The sequence below is a fragment of the Suncus etruscus genome, chromosome 1 (genome assembly GCF_024139225.1).
Source record: "Suncus etruscus isolate mSunEtr1 chromosome 1, mSunEtr1.pri.cur, whole genome shotgun sequence".
In the NCBI taxonomy this organism is placed as follows: domain Eukaryota; kingdom Metazoa; phylum Chordata; class Mammalia; order Eulipotyphla; family Soricidae; genus Suncus; species Suncus etruscus.
In genome coordinates this window covers 204,315,957-204,338,154 of record NC_064848.1, presented here as the reverse complement: position 1 = coordinate 204,338,154, position 22,198 = coordinate 204,315,957, and the positions used below count along the sequence as shown (strand labels likewise).

The following is a 22,198-nucleotide window of genomic DNA, read 5'->3' as shown; positions in this document are numbered from 1 at the left end:
GCTCAGAAATAGCTCCTGGCAGGCACGGGAGACCCTATGGGACACCGGGATTCGAACCAACCACCTTTGGTCCTGGATCGGCTGCTTGCAAGGCAAACGCCACTGTGCTAACTCTCCGGGCCCAAGCCCCTACTTTCTAATTAAATTTCATTCAATAAAATCTACCTTGTTCATACCTGAAATTCAACTATGAAGGACTCTGTAGATAACAATTGAAAAACCTATCACTTCATTAAAACAAACCCTTCCCCAAATACACATGGAGTGGCCGGAGCAATATCAGTGGGTAGGTCTTGTACGTGGCTGACATGGGTTCAATCCCCAACATCCCATAGGATCCCCAAGCCCGCCAAGAGCACTGAGCTAGGAGTAATCTCTGAGCAACAACACATGTGGCTCCCCCACCCCCCAAAAAAGGCAGAAGAAAACAAAAATACATAAAGCTGAAAAACTAGTATCTAGTAAGGTGGGTAAGGAGCTTTCCTGGTACACCTCTGATCCAGGTTTGATCTGGGGTCCCCTTATAGTTCCCTGAGCTTTCCAGGAGTGATCCGTGAAGCAGAACCCAGAAATGAGCCCTGAGCACCATCAGGTGTGGCCCCCTTGGACCTCCCTCCCCCCCCCAAAAAAGAACCCCAGGTTCCAGTGCATTGAGCCATTTCTCAGCGCCCTTGTGCAAGACCAAGGGGGGTTTTCTGTTTGTCTCACCTGTTCTTTGTTTCATTTCATCTGGGTCATCTAGAGGATCGGCACATTGGGACATCTGCCTGGCAAGGGCCATGCACGGTCACAAGTTTAATCCCTGCTACAGCGCTCAGTGCCAAGTGAGCCCAGCTTTGCAGGGTGAGCCTGGCACCACTGCCTGTTTGGTAATCCTGGAGCTCCCGGTGGAAGGCGTCCCACCGGTGCCACACCTGTGCCAGCCCCGCATCAGGCAGGGCAGCTCCTAGCACACTGTGCCAGAGCTGGACCCCTTGCACTCAGGTCAATGCTAAGGTTTGAGCCAGAGGAACTTGGGAATCAACATGGCTTGGCAGTGTTGAAAGGGCTTCTGGGGATTGAATTGGGATCCTGGGCATGCCAGGCAAGAAGCCCTGACCTAGGAGCCATCTCTCCAGTTCAGTCCAGGGCTAGGGTCTTTTTTATAAGGGGGGACCACATCCAGTGTATTTGAAGGTCATTCCTGTTTCTGTGCTCAGAAATCACTCGTGGCAGGCTCAGGGAACCCTATGAGATGCCAAGGATCGAACCCAGATTGGCCACGTGCAAGGCAAATGCCCTCCCCACTGTGCTATTTCTCAGGCCCCACCAACATCAATTCAACTTTCTTGGGCAGGGTTTGGGCCACACCTGGTGGTGCTCAGGGGTTGCTCCTGGCTCTGTGCTCAGAAATCCCAGGCTTGGGGACCATCTGGGATAGCAGGGATAGAATCCAGATCGACTGCATGCAAGGCAAATGCCCTACTGTATGACTCCACCTGAATTTAGGTGTATCTACCTGAGACCCCCCCATTTCTGGGAGGGGGGGGTCTTGGGAACCGGATATTATGTGTAACCTTACCTGCAAGACCCCTCCCATTTTGGGGAGGGGTCTTGGAGGGTTATATAAGGCCTTTGACCCAGGGGATTAGGCCCCTTTTTTGGTCTGATGCCAAGGATGGAGGTTGGAGGTGACATGGCTGAAAGAAGTTAAGACGCAGGGCAAGCTAGGGATAGCATGCGTAAATGGTTGAGATTCACCACACATGTGGTGGATAGGGTATGAAGAAAGCTGATACTTCCTGATGCCTGTCTGAGGGAGTCTAATTCCTGCCCCAACCACCTGAAGATGATGACCTGACGGTTAATGGGGGATGGAGCCATGTGGTCCTGAGCCTAAGGAGAAAGGCCTCCTCCACCATCCAAGTCCATCCTAAGGGCTTAATGCAACACTACTGCTGTGCTATCACTCTGCTCCCTCCACTCCCAGCATCAACTCAATCATTTGAGAACGTGGCTGAGGGCAGCCCTCTAGCACTGCCAAGTATTGCCTCAGGATGCAAGCTAGAGCCAGAGAGATAGCACAGCGATAGGGCATTTGCCATGCACACAGCTGATTTGAACAGACAGTGGTTCAAATCCTGACATCCCATATGGTCCTCCGTGCCTTCCAGGAGCGACTTTTTTTTTTTTGGAGGGGGGGGTCACACCTGGCAGTGCTCAGGGGTTACTCCTGGCTCCATGCTCAGAAATTGCCCCTGGCAGGCACAGGGGACCATGTGGGATGCCGGGATTCGAACCAACGTCCTTCTGCATGGAAGGCAAACGCCTTACCTCCATGCTATCTCGCTAGCCCCCCAGGAGCGACTTTTGAGTGCAGAGCCAGGAGTAACCCCTGAGCACTGCTGGGTGTGGCCCAAAAACAAACAAAAGGATGCAAGCCAGAGTGACAGTAAAATAATTAAAACCAGAAACATTCATGTGCAAAGTGAAAGAAAATGGATAAATTCCTAGTAAGACTCACCAGGAAAAAAAAAGGGGGGGTGGCTGGAGCAATGGTATAGCGGAGGAGGGTTTGTCTTGCACATAGACGACCCGGGTTCGATCCTCACCATCCCACAGGGTCCCTAGAGCCCGCCAGGAGAGGAGTGAGGTTTTTTTTTTTTTTTTTTTTTTTTTTTTGGGGGGGGGTTGTTTTTTGGATCACACCTGGCAGCGCTCAGGGGTTGCTCCTGGCTCTATGCTCAGAAATCACTCTTGGCAGGCTCAGGGGACCATATGGGATGCCGGGATTCAAACCATTGTCCTTCTGCATGCAAAGCAAACGCTTTACCTCCAAGCTATCTCTCCGGTCCCGTGAGGTGTGTGTGTGTGTGTGTGTGTGTGTGTGTGTGTGTGTGTGTGTGTGTGTGTGTGTGACACTCGTTAACGCTCAGGGGTTATTCCTGGCTCTGCACTCAGAAATTGCTTGCTCCTGGCAGGTGTGGGGGACCATATGGGATGCCAAGATTCGAATCACCGCCCTTCTGCATGCAAGGCAAACGCACCTCTATGCTATCTCTCTGGGCCTAGGAGTGATTTCTGAGCACAGAGACAGGAGGAACCCCTGAGTATTGCTAGGTATGGCCCCAAAACAAAAACAAATAAAAAATAGAAAATATGTTATTGGAAATAGAAATGGGAGACACAGTGGGTCTGAGGATTCTAAGTGCTGGGTTTGAGGGATTGTAGAGTGGAGAGTGTTGGTCTTGCACACGGCTGACCTGGGTTCGATCCCCAGCTCCACCAAAGAACCATCGAGCTCTGCTAGGAGTGATCCTTGCGTGCAGAGTCAGGAGTCAGACCTGAGCACAACCAGGTGTGGCCTCCATCAAAAAAAAAAATTAAATAAATTCAGGATTAGCCCCTGAGCAAAGCACCAGAGAGGCCTGAGCACCCCTGGGTGTGGCCCTAAAACCAATAAAGAAAGAATTCTGGGAGTGGAGAATATCATAAGCAGAAGAATCAAGACTATTGTAAATGGGACCCAAACAATAACAATTTTAGTTTAAAGTTTGCCAAGGGAACGCAATGCAGTAGGGAGGGAACCCTGAGTCATTAGAAGAGATATTGGCACCGAAGCGTGAGATTGGAACATGGTGGAACCCAACCACCGGATGTGACTCAGCAAAAACAAATAAGCCATTTGATTTCTAACAGCATGGTTTTGGTATTTTTGGGGGGTCACACCCAGAGATGCCCAGGGCTCACTCCTGGCAGGGCTCAAGGGGACCATATGAGATGCCGGGTTTTGAACCCGGTCAGCCATGTGCAAGGCAAACGCCTTCCTGCTGTAGTATCATTCTGGTCCTGTTTTCTTTTCTTTTTTTTTTTTGGTTTTTGGGCCACACCCGGTGACGCTCAGGGGTTACTCCTGGCTATGCGCTCAGAAGTCACTCCTGGCTTGGGGGACCATATGGGACGCCGGGGGATCGAACCTCGGTCCGTCCTAGGCTAGCGTAGGCAAGGCAGGCACCTTACCTCTAGCGCCACCCCCCGGCCCCCTGTTTTCTTTTCTTTTCTCTTTTTTGGTTTTGGGTCACAGCCAGCAGCGCTCAGGGGTTACTACTCCTGGCTCTGCTCAGAAATCGCTCCTGGATCATATGGGATGCCGGGATTTGAACCACTGCCCTTCTGCATGTAAGGTAAACGCCTTACCACTTTGCTCTCTCTCTCCGGTCCCTTCTTTTTTCTTTTTAATTTTTGCCGGAAGTATGTGGGTAAACTGAAGCTCCAAATGTATCTCAGCTTGCTGGTCTATATTTTTTGGGGCCACACCCAATGGTGCTAAGGGGTTCCTCCTGCTCTGTGCTCAGACATCACTCCCAGCAGGCTTGGGGAACCCTATGGAAAGCCGCGGTTTGAACCCAGGTTGGCTGCGTGCAAGGCAAATGCCCTCCCACTCTGGCTCCTGATCTCTCTCTTGAATGTGTGTGTCTGCACCATAAATCTCAGGGGTGTAGGGGCCAGAGCGGTGACACAAGCTGTAGGGCATTTATTTGCTTTGCACACGGCTAACCTAGGATGGACCGCAGTTCGATACCCTGGAGTCCCATATTGTCCCCCAAGCCAGGAGCGATTTCTGAGAGCATAGCCAGGAGTAACTCTGAGGGTCACCAGGTGTGGTCCAAAAAAAAAAAAAAAAAAAAAAAAAAAAAGAAAAACTAAAAAACTGAAGAGATAGCACAGTGGTAGGGCATTTGCTTTGCACACAGCTGATCCAGGATGGATGGTGATTCGAATCTCAACATCTCATATGGTCCCTAGTGCCTGCCAGGAGTCATTTCTGAGTGCAGAGCCAGGAGTAATCCTTGAGTGCCGCCAGGTGTTGACACCCCCCTTTTCTCCACCATCAGAGCAGCTGCCTGGGAGGCTCCAGCCTGCCCCCATCCTCTACTCTAACTCAGCTCAGTTGGGCGGGGGTGCTCAGACACAGTCTGGGGCAGGCAGTGCTCAGGCAGCTCCTGGCTGTCCTGAGAGAAGTTTCTGAGCCTAGCGACAGGACATCAGAGCAGAGTGATTCTGCACTAGGCAGGGAGGGCCATCCCCCCTCCTGGACCCCGAATCCTTGGCCTCTCCTCAGAATCTCTCTTCCTATTCTTTAGCTTTTTGGGAGCTATTTGGCGCTTTGCCAACTGCATGGAGTGGAGAGGGTGAAGAGGGTGGATGGTTTAGGGATGTGTTGCTGTGATGGGGATAAGGGAGAGATGCTTAAATTTCTGGTTGTGAGAAGACAAGGAAATTCCCATATGTCTTCTGTGGGGTCCGTTAGAAGCTACAGGAAATTGTCCTTTGCCTTGCATGCAGCCGACCCAAGTTCAATCCCTAGCATTCTATAGGGTCCTCTGAGCGCTGCCTGGAGTGATTCCTGAGCCCAGAGTCAGGAGTAAGCCCTGAGCATCACCTGGTGTGACCCCGAAACAAAACAACAAAAAGAAAAACTTGCCCCACTAGCTAAAGATTCCCATTTAGGACCAGAGGAAGGGTTCAATCCCCAACATCTCATATGGTCTCTCGAACCTGCCAGGAGTGATTCCTGAGCATAAAGCCACGAGTAACCCGAGTGCCGCCAGGTGTGGCCCCAAAAGCAAACTAAAACAAACAAAAGCCCCTCACATTTAGGCCAAGTGAGAGGATACCAGGGAAGGGGCTGACCTTGCACATGGTCAACCTGGGTCCCCTGAGATCTTCCAGGAGTGATGCCTTAGCACAGCGCCAGGAGTGAGCCCGAAGCACAGCTGGGTGTGGTCCCAAACCAAACAATCAGCCCCCTGAAAAATAGACCTGGTAAATCTCAATGCATGCAGCCTTGTGTGAGCAGGCTTCACAGGAGGAAGACCCATTTCCCATCCCTAGCACCCAATGGTCCTTTAAGCACTGTGGAGAGTGAACTCTGAGTTCTTGAAAAGTTGCTGAACTCTTCAGTGTGACCGAAGACATCTAACCCCCTCTATCCACCCCATCCCCAAATCCTTAAAAACCCATTTATCTGCACAGAAACCCAATCAAGGATTTAAACAAACAGGGCCAGAGATATAGCACAGTAGTAGGGTGTTTGCCTTGCACACAACTGACCAGGATGAAAGGTGGTTCAAATTCCAGCATCCAATATGGTCCCCCATGCCTGTCAGGAGCGGATTTTTTTTTTTTTTTTTGGGTTTTTGGGCCACACCTGGTGGTGCTCAGGGGTTACTCCTGGCTCTATGCTCAGAAATCGCCCTGGCAGGCATGGGGGACCATATGGGATGCAGGGATTCGAACCACCGACCTTCTGCATGAAAGGCAAACGCCTTACCTCCATGCTATCTCTCCGGCCCCAGGAGCGATTTTTGAGCACAGAGCCAGGAGTAACCCTGAGCACTGCTGGGTGTGACCCCAAAACAAAGGATTTAAACCGGCTTCAGAAAAGAAAGACAGTTGACTGTCTTTTTGTGTTATAATTCTTAGGAAACAGCCTCAAGAAAGAATAGATTCAAGCCGCCTCCTTTGCATGTGGCTGATGGTGGTTCTGCCCATAAGGAACCTCAAGCACCAGGAATGACCTCTGAGCACAGAACTGGGAGTTAAGCCCTTGGTGTGAACCAAACCTGCCCCAAATATTTTAGTCTCAGAGGATGGGAGTGGCTGCTTGGTAAGTGGGGGCTCCTGGCTCAATCTTGGGCTCTGCAGGTCTCCTCTCCCCTCCCCCCCAAGAAAAAAGCAGGTTGTGCTCTGGGCTGTCACCTGAACTTTAGGGCTAAGGAGAATTCGGGTCACAGAGGAACCAGCTGTACTGCTGCTGGAGAGTTGCCCCGAAACCCCTGAAGCCTTCTTGCCTCTGTACCCCAAAACAACTAGGTTGGGTTCAACCTAACTCACAGTTAAAGTAGCCCAATAATGGGTTAGGCCTGCCTTGTTCACTGGAACCATTAAGTAGGGGGACTGCAAGGCCAAAAGGAAAAAGAAGGGTTTTGGCCTTAAATAAGTGTGTAAATGGTTTCTCAAAGGGGAAAGAGGGGACCCAGGACAGCACCAGGCACCCACCTTGCCAAAGTGTGTGGGCCATCTGCCTCAGGAAGAACTCTAAGGAAAAGGGGACACCTGTCTGGCGTTGGGTGTCACCCCACTCCAGAAACTGCCTCCCACAGCCTCTCCCTCACTGTGCCCTTTCTCTTGGCTCCTATCTAGGAGCAGCGCCTGCACCTCAAATTCCCTACACGGGTGACAACACATCTTGCTCCTTTCCGTTCTCGTTATCTGGGTTTTGGGACCACGCCCAGCTGAGCTCTAGGCTTGCTCAGGGATCACCCTGGCAGGGCTTGGCACCAGGCCAACACCCTACCTGGCCCTGGTACTGTCTCCCCCATCCTGGCCTTCCCTCTTGCCCCAACATCCAGATGCCAGCAGGGCTCCTCGGAGGCATTCATGCCCGAGCGGGAAAGTTTCATCTCTGGACCCAGTCCAGATGTGGCTACTGGCGCTGCGCCTGGGTCCTCTGCCAAGAACGTGGGTGGAGATGAGTCTGGGAGACATTTTCCTCGCCTTCCCCCAAGTTTTTTCTGGGTCCACTCAGGGGCTCAGAGAGCAGTGAAGCAGAAACACGCCAGCAAAGGCCAGTGGCATCTCTCAGGAAATTTCTGGCAAGCTGGTGACTGAACCAAGCAACTTGTGGGTGAGAGAAAGGGGTTCCCCTTTTCACAAGCAATTTCCAATTTTGTGTTTGTTTTGGGACCATGCCCAGCGGTGCTTAGGGGTCACTTCAGGCTCTGCACTCAGGAGTCACTCCAGGCAGAACTTGAGGGGACCCACTGGGGGCAAATGCCCTCCCCACTTATACTATCTCTCATCTTCATTGAAGATGCCAAAGCCACAAGGTGTCTGACTTGATTCAGGAATAAATGATAACAAAGGATGTCCTGGGGCTTGTGTGGATGGGCCATCTGTATCCAAGTGTGCCAGGAGAGGTGTGTGCCCTCCTGCCCACCCCTTCCTCCCTCTACCAGACCAACGGCAGCTGAGGCACGGAGAGGGGCAAGGTCACCCCACTGGCACCAAATGCAGCTTCTGGAGGTTGATTTTGTTTGGGGACCGTGCCCATGCAGTGTTCAGGGGTTCTTCCTAGTTCTGCACTCAAGAATCACTCCTGGTGGGCTCAGGGGACCATATAGGATGCCAGGGATCAAATCTGGGTCGCCTGCATGTAAGGCCAATGACCTACCCGCTGTGTTATTGCTCCCACCTCACTGAGGCAGGTTGGAAGGTGTCTCCAGGCTCGGCTTACCCACTTGCAGCCTCAGACCTGGGCAGAGAAGGGGCTCAGAGACCTGCCCACGGGGCAGCTGGTGAGTGAGGGCTGTCAGGTGCCATATTCTTGGGAAGAGTTTCTCCAAGTGGGAAGGGTTATAAGGGGAGGGGAAGGGGTGAAGTGGGCATGGGGGACCTGGGCTGCTTCCCCAGCCCACCCAAACACCTTGGTGGAAATATTGAGAGCATATCTGCTGGGTTCCACAGGGTCTGGAGCCAATCTCTACTCTGCCTCCAGCCTCAGCTGGACCTGAGTGGCCTCAGAGGAAAGTCAGGGAGGAGGGTTCCACACCATGGGGGGGGGGGGAAGGTGGGAGATCTCTGCACCAGCAGCGGGGGTCTGGACCCCTCCCCAGCGAGTGACCAACCAACCAGTGCAAGGCAAGTCCTTTCTGCTCTTCCTGTCTAGCCCCCCCTCTCAGGCACCCAAACCTCTCTCCCTGACAGGACCCTCTGCTGTCCAGTGCAGGAAACTGTGTCTCTGCCAGTACCTACAATGTGGGGACTGCATGCCCCTCCCCACACCCCCTCTATGCTATGCACAGCCACGAGGGCAGAGTTGGGGTGCTGGGGGAGGGATGGGCACTGGCTCAGCGCACGGCTATTTCCAAATACTCTGGCTCTGCAGGAACCAGAGGCTTGTACAGGTGTGTGGGGTTCCCTAGAAGTGCCTTCTCACCTTGACTGGGACAAAAGTTACTTAGGGAGCAGCAAGGCTACCCTGGCCCCTCCATGGCCGTTCATGAGGCTAAGTCATGAAGTCACTGTCCAAAGGAGGGGTTCAGCCTCTTTCTCCCCCACTACTAGTTGGTCTCCATTCAGGCCTGACTCGGATATCGCAGAAGAGACAAACTTCACACCCAGCCACAGCCTTTCCAAGAGACAAGCACAGAAATAACAAGACTTTTGGATACAACAAAACACATTGGCAACTGGTCAGAGAAAGGGTCCCCCAAGGCAGGCGTGGAGGGTCCCGAGTGCGGGGGGGGCCCAGACCTGCAACCTCTAGAGAGTCAAAGTCGGGGAGAAATATGGCCCGCTGGTGGTCAAGGGGGGCAGAGCAGTCAAGCCCCTCACCCAAGCACTCATAGACCATCTGTCCATCCATCTAAGCCGCCACAGTCCTCGGGGGGGAGCAGCTCTCTGAAGGGGCCCAGGCTGCAGGAGACAAATTGGAGAAAGTGGAAGCAGCGGTAGCTGAGCGCCCTGAAATCCGAGCCACCACCCCAATTCCACAGCCTGGAGAGCTCTCAGCCCCCTTTTTTTCACAGGCTCCTTCTCAGTTCATAGCCTTGGGGGGCTCTGGCCACTGTCCTTGGTCCATACCTGCAGATGAACTCCACCAGCGTAGGTGGGGTGAGCTACCCAGCGGCTACCACTGTCTACATTGCTGCGCATTTCGGGGGGTGGGAGGGTGCCCCCCTCTTCTGCTCCTGCAGCTGCCCTGGCTCCGATCCGGGCAAGGCGCCCAAGGGAGCCCATGCCCGAGGCTGCGGTGAGGCTCCGCTCTAACACTGGCTAAGGAACAAAGCGGGGGGCCGGAATGGCTGCGACGGTCCCTCGGGTGAGCGCCAGGGATGGGGCGGGGTCGCCATCAGTTGGCCCAGAAGCTTCTCCCCCAAGATCAGGTGCTGCGGGGGAGGCGTCTGCAGAGGGCGCTGCGCTGCCGGTCCCCCGGCTACATTCGAGACCCCCGCTCCTGCAGGATCTGCAAGAGAAGCAAGAGCTGGGCTGAGCAGATCGGTGGGAAGGGAAATGGGCCCCCACCGTCAACCCGGGTTCCAGGGCGCCCAGAGGCCCAGATGACACTCCTGGTCATCCTTGGAACCAGGGACTCCCTGTAGCCTAGTGTCCCCTTCTTGGTGCAGTGCTGGAAGTGGGCCGGATGGCAGTTAAGGGTGCGTTCACAGAAGCATCTGGCAGCATTGGGAACCTAGAGTGCCTAAGACCCTCAATGGTGGCCTGGGAATCCCCATAGCCTTCAAGCCCTGTACTGGCTAAGAGTTGGTGGGAGCCCCTGAGTCCTCCCAAAACAAAAACGGGTGGCAGAGAGGCGATTTAGGGGGCTGGGAGGCTGTTGCCAGAGAGGCACGGAATTAGAGGCATCAAAAGGTGTGAGGGGAAAGGCCCAGGGGCTGGGTATGGGACCCCCAAGCACTGCCAGTTGCGGTCCAAACACGCAAGAATAAGGAAGGGAACTATAGCACGATGTTCTAATAATGTGAGAGCAGGCAGGGGGAGAGTCCCCAAGCAACCTAATGCCTTTGCTCAAGACGCCCCCCAAAAGGCAGTTTCAATGAAGTTAACTCCAGCGTCGACATTTCCAACCAAAGGATAGGTGGTCGGCGTCTTTCTGGGGCCCGGCTGCAGAGGCAGGATGTCCGAGAACTGCCAGTATGGCTGCAGGACCCCAACCCCCTATCCCCCAAGAAAGGGGAGAGGAACTTGAGCCCACCTTGGCCTTCTCGCTGGGCTCGATGACGATGCCGTTGGTGGAGTTGTTCAGCTCCCGAGACACCACGCACAGGAACTCGGCCTGGTCCTCATTCCCGTAGTTGTAGGAAGAGCCGATGCTGATGAGCTGGGGTGAGAGCCACAGGTAAGGGTCGGCCAGGCTTAGCCCCCAGAGCCGGAGCACAGCGCCTGAGCTTGGAGCCTGGGACCCAGAGCTGGCGCACAGCCTCAGGCGCTGTCAGCTCCAGGGTGTCTGAACAGACTCTGGTCTCTGTGTGGCTCTCCACACTAGGGGAGGGATGAAACCCCTGAACTCACTCCTTTTGTTTTTGTTTTGGTTTTTGGGTCACACTTGGTGGTGCTCAGGAATTACTCCTGGCAGGCTCAAGGGACCATATGAGATGCCAGGATTCGAATCGGGGTCCGTCCTGTGTTGGCTGCATGCAAGGCAAATACCTTACCACTGTGCTATCGCTCCGGCCCCTCGCTCCTTTTCTTCATAGGACAAACAACTCCCTGGGCTCTGGAGCTGGGTGGGAGAAGGTTACGGGACACAGAGACCCCCATAGACTTGGCTGCGTTCATCAAGGAGACCAACTTTTAAACCCCATTAAAAAGGGGGCAACATCTGGGTCTGGAGCCATTGCACAGAGGGGAGGGAGTTACACACGGCTGTCCCAGGTTCAATCCTCGGCATCCCATAGGATTCCTGAATTTGCCAGGAGAGAATCCTGAATGTAGGGCCAGAAGGATCCCGAGTGGCGCTGACTGTGGCCCAAAATCCCCCCAAAATGGGGAAGGACATGATCCGAGTGAAAGCCTGATGTAGGCCTAGGACCTGGGATTAGGAGACACACAAGGAGCAACACCACCACCTACTGGAGAAACAGTGCAGCTACAGCTCTGACCCCTCGGAGTCTCACAACAGTGAATAGGCTGGAAACTCCTGGTTCACAGTCAGTGATTGCCCTCACACCGCCCTGTTCTGGGCTCTCAGGGCACAGACACACATGCACCCGCTAACTCTCTGGTGAGGGTAAGACCCAGAAAGTGTGAACTGAACACCAGTTTCCTGGGGGCCAGAGAGAAGGTCCAAGGGGATCCCTGGCAACAAAAGTGGTCCCCAGGGCTGGAGAGATAGCATGGAGGTAAGGCGTTTGCCTTTCATGCAGAGGTCAATGGTTTGAATCCCAGCATCCCATATGGTCCCCCGTGCCTGCCAGGAGCAATTTCTGAGCCTGGAGCCAGGAATAACTCCTGAGCACTGCCGGGTGTGACCCCAAAACAAAAAAAACAAAACAAAACAAGTGGTTCCCAAATTCAGGAAATATGTGAACACCATTTCCCACTGCTCACACCACCCTCTCTCAGTGTGGCTTTTCTCCCCCTGCTTGTGAATAGCACAAAGTTTGGGTCCCAAACTCTTGGAGTCCACTGGCTCTGGACAGGGATAGCTCAGTGTGCAAACTCTTAGGTGTGGAGTAGGAGCACAAGGGGCCAGGAGGTATCTGGTGAGTTGCAGGCGGTTGGAAAGATAACACATAGGTAGGGTGTTTGATTGCACAAAGCCAGCCCAGGACCAATGGTGGTTCAATTCCCGGCATCCCATATGGTCCCCTGAGCCTGCCAGGGGTAATTTCTGAGTGCAGAGGCGGAGTAAACCCCAAGCATCGCCAAAAACAAAAAAAATAAATAAAAAATAAAAAAAGAAACAGGGTTCCACACCCCCAGAGCCAAGTGATCCCTGAGGTACTAAACACTGCTGAAGCGAGTAAACACTGCTGGGAGTGGCCCAATGAAAAAGTCAAACATTAGGGCTGGTGTGATAGCACAGTAGAGATGCAGCCAACCCAGGTTTCCCACAAAGGTTTGATCCCTGGCATCCTGGCTAGTTCTCTGAGGCTGCCATTCCTAAAGCAGAGCCAAGAACAATGCCTAAGTGCCACTGGGTGTGGCCCCAAACAAAACAACACAAAATAAAATAAAATAAAAACCAACAAAAATACAAACAGAAACCAGTGTGGGCTCAGAGACCCAGGACGTCGCTCCAGGGATGACAGCGCACATGCCACGCATACATGTGAACATATGTGTGAGGTTCCGGGTGGTGGCTGCCCCACCCCACCAACACTGGCTCAGCTGCTCGGCATATCCACTCTGCATGCAGCAGGCCCCTAGATTCCATCCCAGGACCCCAGAGGCAAAGCTGAGGTCCAAGCAGGGAGTAGTTTCTGCTGCTCCTCCGTAAGCAAGGCCAAGAGACTAAGACTTAACTTGGGGCCAGGGGACCGGAGAGATAGCATGGAGGTAAAGGCCTTGCATGCGGGTCAGTGGTTTGAATCCCGGCATCCCATATGGTCCCCCGAGCCTGCCAGGAGTGATTTCTGAGCGGAGAGCCAGAAACCCCTGAGCGCTGCCGGGTGTGACCCAAAAACTAAAAAAACAAAAAAGAAACTTGGGGCCAGAGAGAGAGTACGGTGGGGAGAGCGTTTGCCTTGCTGACCTAGGTATGACCCCCTGCATCCTGAATGGTCCCCTGAGCTTGACAGGAGTGATCCCTGAGCACAAAGTCAGGAGTAACCGTGAATGCTGCTGGGTGTGGCCCCAAAACAAAATACACAAAAAACCTCAACTAACACCCCTCCCTGCAGGTGTGGCCTGGCGGGCCGGGGTTCTGGGCAGTTTGGGGGTACCAGGGAGCTCACCTGCTCAAATTTCCAGCCATCCGACATAGTGGAGACCATCTGCGTGAGCTCCTCCTCCTGGCACTGCAGCACTCGGTATACGTGCTTCACGGGGCCCTGCAAGGAGCCCCCAGACTGAGACGCTGGGCTTGCAGCTCTGGAGCTCCCCCTCCCCGCTGAGACTGCCCCCCTTGAGCAGCACTGGGAGGTCGTTTGCCGAAACCTGCTATGGTCTGGAGCATCAGTGCTCGGGCTTTCGCAGGGTAGCTGCCCAACCAAGTGAAGGATAGAAATGGTACAAGAAGGGGACCCTGGGCTGGAGCGACACTTACCTTACATGTGGCTGACTTTGCTTTGATCCCCAACATCCCATAGGGTCCCCCAAGCCTGCCAGGAGTAATTCCCTGAGAGCAGCTGGGTGTGGCACCCCCCAAAATGTGTTTTGGTTCCAGTGCAAGGCCAGGGTCACTCCTGAGCATTGCTGGGTGAGCCCCGAACCAAAGACTGTGTTTTGGCTTTTGGGCTATACCCAGCGGTGCCCAGGGCTCATTCATGGCAGTGCTCCGATCATTGGATGTGGTGTTGGGAGGAAACCCAGGCTGGGAGGGTGCACAGAGGCAGAGAACAGAGAAGGGGCACCTTCTTTACCTTGGACTAGAAGTTGGAGGGCAAGAAGCCACTTGCATTTGTTTTTTGTTTTTGTTTTAGGGTCACACCTGGCAGTGCTCAGGGGTGACTCTTGGCTCTATGCTCAGAAATCACTCCTGGCAGGCTCCGGGGACCCTGTGGGATGCCGGGATTCGAACCCCTGTCCTTCTGCATGCAAGGCAAACACCCTACCTCCATGGTTGGTTTTTATTTTGGGGCCACACCTGGTGATACTCAGGGCTTACTCCTGACTCTGTACTCAGGGCTCACTCATGGCAGTGCTCGAAGAATCATATGGGATACTGGTGATTGAACCTGGGTCAGCCACATCTAAGGCAAGTGGCCTCCCTGCTCGGGGCCACGGTTTTTGCCTCTAAATGGAAGATTACAGGTTTCCACTCGGAGGACTTGGACAGGAAACTATGACAGAGAGAATCTTTCACTTTGGTCACTGCTTCAAACCTTCGTGATCGCAGGGAAGTGCATTGGAAGAGATTGGACTGGCTGGCACATCCCATGGGGCACCTGCCCAAGGCAGATGGTCACAGTGGGAGCCCTTTCTGCCCTGCTACCGGGCACTGCCCAGGCCTTTCCCTGCCAGGCCTCCAGCTCCCTGTCTGACCTTCCCCAGCAGTGACAGGCCCCGGGCCTGGCGGAAGTCACGGGACAGACCACAGCGATGTGTGGGGGCGGATGGAGGCCAACTGCTCATGGGGTGGCCAGGCCCAGGCTCCCCCCATCCCCCACTCCCTGCTCCCTGCATCAGCAGAAAACACCAGACCAGGCACCCTAAGATTGTGTTCTCGGAAGCAGCTTCTGGAATCTCAATTCTGGGCTGGGGAGACAGTACAGTAAGGCAAAGGGCACTTGCTTGATTTGTGGCTGATCTGGGTTGGATCCCTGCTTCCCCCAGAGAGTGCCCTGAGCCTCACCAGGGCATGAAGCCTGAGCACAGATCCAGGAGTCAGCCCTGAGCACTGTCAGGTGTGATCCTGACACTCTCTCCCCTCCCACCCTTCTAAAACAGACTCCACTGAACACAGGCTGTGCGGGAGACCGACACATTTAGTCTGAGACAGCAGGTTTGTGGTCTAAAATGCCCAGGCCCCCCCATGCAATTCAGGCAGGTAGGACCCACCCCCCTCTGGAATTCAGGCAGTTTGTTTTCTTTTCTTGGGGGGGGGGGGGAAACAGGTTATCTTTGTTTAGTTTTGTAGTTTGAGGTCATACTTAGCTGTGCTCAAGGGTTACTCCTTGCTCTGCGCTCAGAAATTACTCCTGGCAGTGCTCGGGGGACCCTATGAGATGCCGGAAAGTTGTGTACAAGGCAAACACCCTCCCTGCTGTGCTCTCGCTCCGGCCCCAGTATCTAGTCTTTTCTTCCTGGTGCTGAGCCACTGGGCTTACGGACTGTGTTCCACGCCATCCCCACAACTCTCTGGGAAGATGCAATCTCCCACCCAGCACCCCAGAACCCTCCTTGGCTCCACCCGCTGTGGAAGAGGATGGTCCCGCCAGAGAGGGCGCCCCCCCAAGTGGCCCGTTACCTGCGAAGTTCTGTTCTCATTATCCCGTATCCTTTCCTTAACCAGTCGCACGAGAGATGCGATGTTGTAAAACTCAGCTTCCTCCAGCACACCTGGGGGTGAGGGATGGTCGGGGTGAGGGGCGCATGCACCTTGGCTGGCCCCCCAGACACATGGTCCTGGAGGCCCGTCCAGCGAATAGTGAAGTGCTTCCCGGCAGTGGAGAGTGGACCCTACCCTCTCCCCAACCCCAGTGCTTCCAGGAGAGGCCTTGTCCACTCCCTGCACCTCTGACTGCTCCTCACCAGCCCACCTGCCCTCTTAGAACACGGAGGAGCTAATGCCACACGGGTCCCAGAACCAGGCACGCTGACAACTTCCCTCCCATGTGGCCTAGAGATGGGATTCGGGTTTCAGGGCTGTGTGGGAATGTCAGGAGATCAGATTTCATTGGCATTTCTCTGAAACATGGGCTCCCCTAAATGGGCAGGCTGAGCTCTGACCCGGAGGGCAAGTGGCTAGAAAAATCAGACTAGAGGAGCTGCAGTGAGAGAGAGTATGGAAGGCATTTGCCTTGCACGCGGCTGACCTAGTTTGACCCCCACATTCCATAGGGTTTCCCGAGCATTGCCAGGAGTGATTCCTGAGCACAGAACTAGGAGTAACCTCTGAGCACTGCCAGGTTTGTCCCAAAGAAACCAACCAACCAACAAAAAGTCAAACTGGGGTGCCAGTAATAGTGGGGGGGGAGTCAAGAGAGCTAATCTTTTTTTTGGGGGGTCACACCCGGCTATGCTCAGGGGTTATTCCTGGCTCTATGCTTAGAAATCGCTCCTGGCAGACTCAGGGGACCATATGGGATTCAAAACCACCATCCTTCTTTTTTTTTTTTTTTTTTTTTTTTTTTTGGTTTTTGGGCCACACCCGGCTTTGCTCAGGGGTTACTCCTGGCTGTCTGCTCAGAAATAGCTCCTGGCAGGCACAGGGGACCATATGGGACACCGGGATTGGTCCTGGATCGGCTGTTTGCAAGGCAAACACCGCTGTGCTATCTCTCCGGGCCCAACCACCATCCTTCTGCATGCAAGGCAAATGCTCTATCTCCATGCTATCTCTCCGGCCCAAGGGAGCTAGTCTTGAAATATGCTAACCCAGGTTTGATTCCTGGTACTCAATATTGTTTTTTTTTGGTTTTTGAGTCACACCTGGCGGAGCTCAGGGGTCACTCCTGGCTCTGTGCTCAGAAATCACTCCTGGCAGGCATGGGGGATCATATGGGATGCTGGGATTTGAACCACCCTCTGTCCTGGATCAACTGCATGCTATCTCTCTGGCCCCTGGTATTAGATATTGTCCCGAGTCCACCAGGATTGATCCCTGAGTGCAGAGGCAGGAGGAAGTCCTGACACTGAATACTGCTGGATGTGGAGCACACACACAGACACACAAAGACACACACACTTTCATTACTGGATAGTTAACACAATTCTTAAGTACCCCCAGAAAAGACTATTGAGCAGAGCTGGGAGTGAGTCCTGTCACTCACTGTCAGAGCCCCAAAATGCCCCATAATGCCCCTCCCATACATATCAACATTAGATCTCAGCTCTGGTTCCTGTGATAGATGAGTAGTTCGAGGCTGGGAAAATAGCTCAGAGGCTGGAGAACCCGGTTACGATCCCTAGTACCACACAATCCCCAAGCATGGCTGGAAGTATCCCTGAGATTGTTGGGTGTGGCCCCCCCTAAACCTGCACACCCTGCAAATATGTTCTTCTTGGGTTGGAGAGATAGCACAGTGGGGGGTGGGGAAGCCTAGCCTTGCACATGGATGATCCAGATTCCATTCCCAGCACCATGTATGATCCCCCAAGTATACCAGTAATGATCCCAGAGTGCAGAGCCCGGGGTAACCCCTGAACGCTGTCACAGGTGTGGCCCAACAATGGAAAAAAAGTATTTTTCAGGGAAAAGAAAATATGGCTCAGCAGCAGACCTTGACGCTTAGGAATGAGGCCTTGGGTTTGCTTCATGGCACCACATCCGGCACTAAAATGAGAAACCGGGTTTTGCTTTGATTTATTCACTTATTTCTTGGCTTTGGGACTGTGCCTGGCATTGCTCAGGGTTTACTTCTGGCTCGGAGCTCGGGACTCTATTGGGTGCTGAACTCTGGGTCAGCTTCGTGCGAGGCAGGCACCCCACCTGCTATAATGTAGCGCTAGACAAATCTATTTCCTGCAGAGAGGCGCACCCTAACTGCACACCGGTCTCCACTGCACCCCTGGATTGGGGAGACCCCATTATTCCCTGGATGCCCTCAGCACGACTTTCCAAAAGAGGCTCAGAGCCGACCGACCTACTTGAGCCCTGTAGCCCGAATAAACCAAAATGATCAGGACTGCAGGACCCGGCAGCCGCTGGTTGGGAAGTGGGTCAGCAGCGGCTGGCAGGGCAGCACGGGGCCATACCGGGAAACCAGGCCAAGCCTTGAGCAGCCCTTTGACAGCTGCGAGTTCCAGCTGCAACTGGAAATATAAATATCCCAACGTCAGGAATGAGTGGCCGGGGCCACGGGCTCTGGCGCCAGGACAGTGGGAAAGGGGGCCTGACAGTTCTGAGGAGACCAGAAAACTGAAGTAATGTCCCAAGGGGCTGTCATCGGATGGGGCCACACAAAGAGCTCCATGGGGGAGGGGGTGCAAAACAATAGCACAGAGGGTCGGGAGGTAATCCCAGGGGTACCTGAGTGCAGAGCCAGGTAGCAAGTCCTAAACACAGCTGGGGAGGGAGGGAGGAGAAAAGGAAAGAAGGGAGGGAGGAAGGAAGAAAAAGAGAAAGAGGGAAGAAAGAAGGGAAGAGGAAGGGAGAAAGGGGGAGGGAGGAGGGAGGGAAGAAGGTAGGAAGAGAGGAGGGAGGAAGAACTCCTCAGACTGAATCCCAGGTTCAATCCTGGGGCACTGCTCTGAATAACCCGAGTTCAGATATAGGAGCAATGCCAGGGGGCATAGCTCAGGGTAGAGCATTTGACTACAGCATTGCCAGGTACTGCTAAGTCTGGTCCAACTCCCTCCATTCACCCCACACAATGGAGGTTCTAAAGAACCTTGGGGTCAGTTAGCTAACAAGGGACCCCCACTCCCATAACCTTTCAGTGCAAGGCTGGGAGAGGACATCAGACAGTCCAGATCCAGCCCCTAGCACAGCACAGCTCCTCAAGAAGAGCCTGAGTGGCTCCCAAGCCTTGAACTGCAAATGGTCCCTGAGGGGGTCTCTGATGGGACCCCTAATTTTTTCCCAATGCCCTCACAGGTGCACCCATGATGCCATAATCTAAGCAAAAGTCCCCCTAGAAGGCCACTTTCCACGTGGGGAGCTGCACACTGAAGAGGCCAGAAAAGGGGAGAATCAAGGCATTTGCAAACACTCAGGGCCAAGGCCTGATACCCCCTTTGGTCCCCCATACACCATCGGGTGTAACGTGAGCCTTGAGTATCAGAGCTGGGTGTGTGCAGGGGCTTAAACCCTGAGCCCTGCTGGGCAGGAACCCCGAAACCCCGCGAGCCCCAAGAGCTCCCTACCTTCTTCAGCCAGCTCCTTGGTGATGATGAGTTTCCCGTGGCGGAGGTAGTTTAGGATGGGACCAAAGTAGGTGGGGTCCCTGTCGATCAGGTAGGCCCCCGTCTCATCCTGCCATGCAAACACAAGGACACCCACCATGAGCTGTAACCCCTCCGAGTGGGGTTCTCTGCCCACCTCGTGGAGGACCCTTGAGCTCGTCTCCGAGAGGGTGTGTCATGTGGCATCAAACTCAAGCCCGGCAGAAACTGTTCTAGCTCTTCGTAAACCTTCACCATTATTCATTCATCTGTGAACCTTTATTTCTTCCCGAGCTAAAGAGGACGGCCCTGGAGAGCGTTCAAAGGGCTGGAGCGCGTTGTTTGCGGGCAGAAGGGCCCCCCCCCCCTTTTACCTACATTTCACACACACGCACATTCCATCCCTGATGCCGCACACCCCATCCTTGATGCTGGGCACTGCTGGGTGTGGCTCCCTCCTCCCTCTCCCAACACAATGCAAGAAAAAAAAAAAAAAAAAAAACCATCACAGCCCAAGCTAGAGCTAGCCACATCATCGCTTCAACGACATCCTGGCTTCCCCTCCTGCCCCGGAATCACATTTGTCGTTCTAAGAAACCTCTGTTTGGCTGGCACTGCTCTGGCACTCCAGGCCAGCATCAGCGCGAGTGGGCAGTGCCAGCTGTAATCTCACACACCCCAGCGCTGTGCCCAGGGGAAGCCTGGCACTGCCCGCACTTGGCTCTCAACAGCTTGAATCCTACTCATCTTCACTGTAAAAGGCGCACCGAGAAACTGGCTTCGGCTGCCACCAAGATTTCAGTGGGGTGGGGGGATCAAAAACACTGTAAGCATCACAGACTCTAACAAAAGTTAGGGCAGAGGGCCCTGGTCTGGCGTGGAGGGCTTCAAGAGCTACAGCACATGCTTTTGCATGGGGAAGCCCTAACTAAGGCCAATCCCTGGCCCATCTGGACCCCCAGTTCTGCCAAGCAAGAAGTTCCCCAGCACAGCTGGGTGTGGTCCAATACCCCAAAACCTACAAAAGTTAGAGGACAGGTCATATCTGCAATATTGGGGCAGTTAAAAGGACAGACAGGGGAACCACAAATAGAATCAACTCAACTCTGCCAGCCCCAGCTCTGAATGTTCTAGAAGTCAAAAGGCAGTGTGATCTCTGGTCAGTGGGTTGTTATGGGCACTGAGAGAATGTATGTCCGGGGCTGAAGCGATAGAGCTGTTGGCAGGAAGGGTGTTTGCCTTGCTTGGGGCTGGATTCCCAGTACCCTGTATGGCCAATCCCAGTCCCGAGAGAGTAGTGATCCTTGAAGTGGGAAGCCAGGAAGAAGCCCTGGGCATAGCCAGGTGTGTCCCCCAATAAATATTCCCTCCTGTAGTATGTGAAGCGAAGGGAAAGAAAAACCAAGCTAACTCTGAGCCCTTTGGTAAACAGTCTTGTGTTTGCATTCTCCCCCTTCGGTATTATCAGGGTGGCAGCAGGCTAGCCTGGCAATATTGGGGTACCTTCTTCGCCAGGAAGGTGGGTGATAGCCCACTAGGGAACTAAACACACCGCGTGGCAGCTCTTAGCTCTAGGAGCAGACCAGAGAGAGAGCCAAGGGGGTGCCACCCGGATGGGAGATCCATCTGCGGCTTGACAGATGCCATGGGCCCAAGCTCCTCCAACCGCCCTGGCAGCATGTGGGGAGAGATTTTGGGGTTGGGGAGCTCCCCGGGTAAATCATTGAAACCCACTTAGATGGCTTGGCTGACCCTGACCCACTTCTGAAGAGGGCCTGCAAAGAAAGGCTCCCGCAGATGGGCCGGGGAGGGGAGAGCCGGAAGGTCTTTTTTTTTGGGGGGGGGGGAGGATGGTCAGAGGTTCCCCCTGGCTCTACGCTCAGACATCAATCCTGGCAGGCTCAACGGGGGGACCCTGTGGGATGCTGGGATTCGAACCCCCGTCCTTCTGCATGCAAGGCAAACGCCCTAGCTCCATGCTCTCTCTCTCTCTCTCTCTCTCTGGCCTCTCCAGTCCCCATTTTGTTTGTTTGTTTGTTTGTTTTGGTTTGGGGGCCACACCTGTCATCGCTCAGGGGTTCCTCCTGGCTCTGGGCTCCGAAATTGCTGCTCAAAGGGGGGCATCCTATGGGATTTCGAAACCCTGTCCTTCTGCATGCAAGGCAAACGCCCTAGTTCCATGCTCTCTCTCTCTCTCTCTCTCTCTCTGGCCTCTCCAGCCCCAATTTTGTTTGTTTGTTTGGTTTGGTTTGGGGGCCACACCTGTCATCGCTCAGGGGTTCTTCCTGGCTCTGGGCTCTGAAATTGCTGCTCAAAGGGAGGGGGGGATCCTATGGGATTCGAAACCCTGTCCTTCTGCATGCAAGGCAGGCGCCCTCCTTCTATGCCATGCCATGCCATCCCATGCATGCCATCTCTCCTGCAAGGCAAGCGCCCTCCCTCCATGCCATGCCATGCATGCCATCTCTCCGGCCCCCAGGGGAGGGTCTCCAGGAGGGCTTGCAGGCTTGCAGGGCGGGTCGGGTGGGCAAGCGGGGTGCAGCGGAGGACGGGGGGCACGACCCCAGGACGGCCCAGCAGGGTCCGGGGGTTCGGGGCGCGCCCCACCTTGTCCGAATCCAGCTCGGGATCCTCCTGGCAGCACAGGCGGCAGAGGAAGGACTTGGGCTCGCGGCCGAGGGTCTGCCGGGTGGTCACGAAGTAGGTGCCGCCCACGTTGAGCCGGACCCAGCGGCCCGCTCCCCCTGCCCGCTCGGGGGGCCCCGGGCCGGGCTCCAGCAGCGCCGAGGGCCGAGCGTGGCCGCGGGGCGTGGGGCCGGCGGGGCGAGGGCTCGGGGGGCCGCGGCCCGCCTCCCCCAGCCCCGCCGCCATCGCCGGGTCCAGCTGCAGCTCCGCCATCTTGGGCCCCCGGAGCCGCCGCCGCCGCCGCCGCCGCCGCCGCCGGGCCGGCCCATCCCGCGGCAGGGAGAGCCGGACCGGCCCATCG

At 54.7% G+C, this 22,198-nt stretch overlaps 1 protein-coding gene across 1 annotated transcript; it reads right to left on the bottom strand.

The window, feature by feature from the left end:
• Window positions 1–9,968: 9,968 nt before the first annotated feature.
• Window positions 9,969–22,110, bottom strand: KCTD2 (potassium channel tetramerization domain containing 2). The gene is made up of 6 exons (XM_049769757.1): window positions 21,820–22,110; window positions 19,195–19,303; window positions 15,635–15,726; window positions 13,461–13,556; window positions 10,757–10,882; window positions 9,969–10,009 (listed from the first exon to the last, which is right to left on the bottom strand). Exons 1-6 carry the CDS (start codon window positions 22,108–22,110, stop codon window positions 9,980–9,982), a joined length of 744 nt encoding a protein of 247 aa, XP_049625714.1. The 3' UTR covers window positions 9,969–9,979.
• Window positions 22,111–22,198: the final 88 nt, after the last annotated feature.

Excerpts from the sequence above, each read along its gene's own strand:
- KCTD2 (XM_049769757.1), bottom strand. The coding sequence starts at position 22,110 with ATGGCGGAGCTGCAGCTGGACCCGGCGATGGCGGCGGGGCTGGGGGAG. Across the intron at positions 15,727-19,194 it reads CAAGGAGCTGGCTGAAGAAG|GTGTGCTGGAGGAAGCTGAG; the intron begins GTAGGGAGCTCT and ends CCTCACCCCCAG. Across the intron at positions 13,557-15,634 it reads ATGAGAACAGAACTTCGCAG|GGCCCCGTGAAGCACGTATA; the intron begins GTAACGGGCCAC and ends GGCTCCTTGCAG.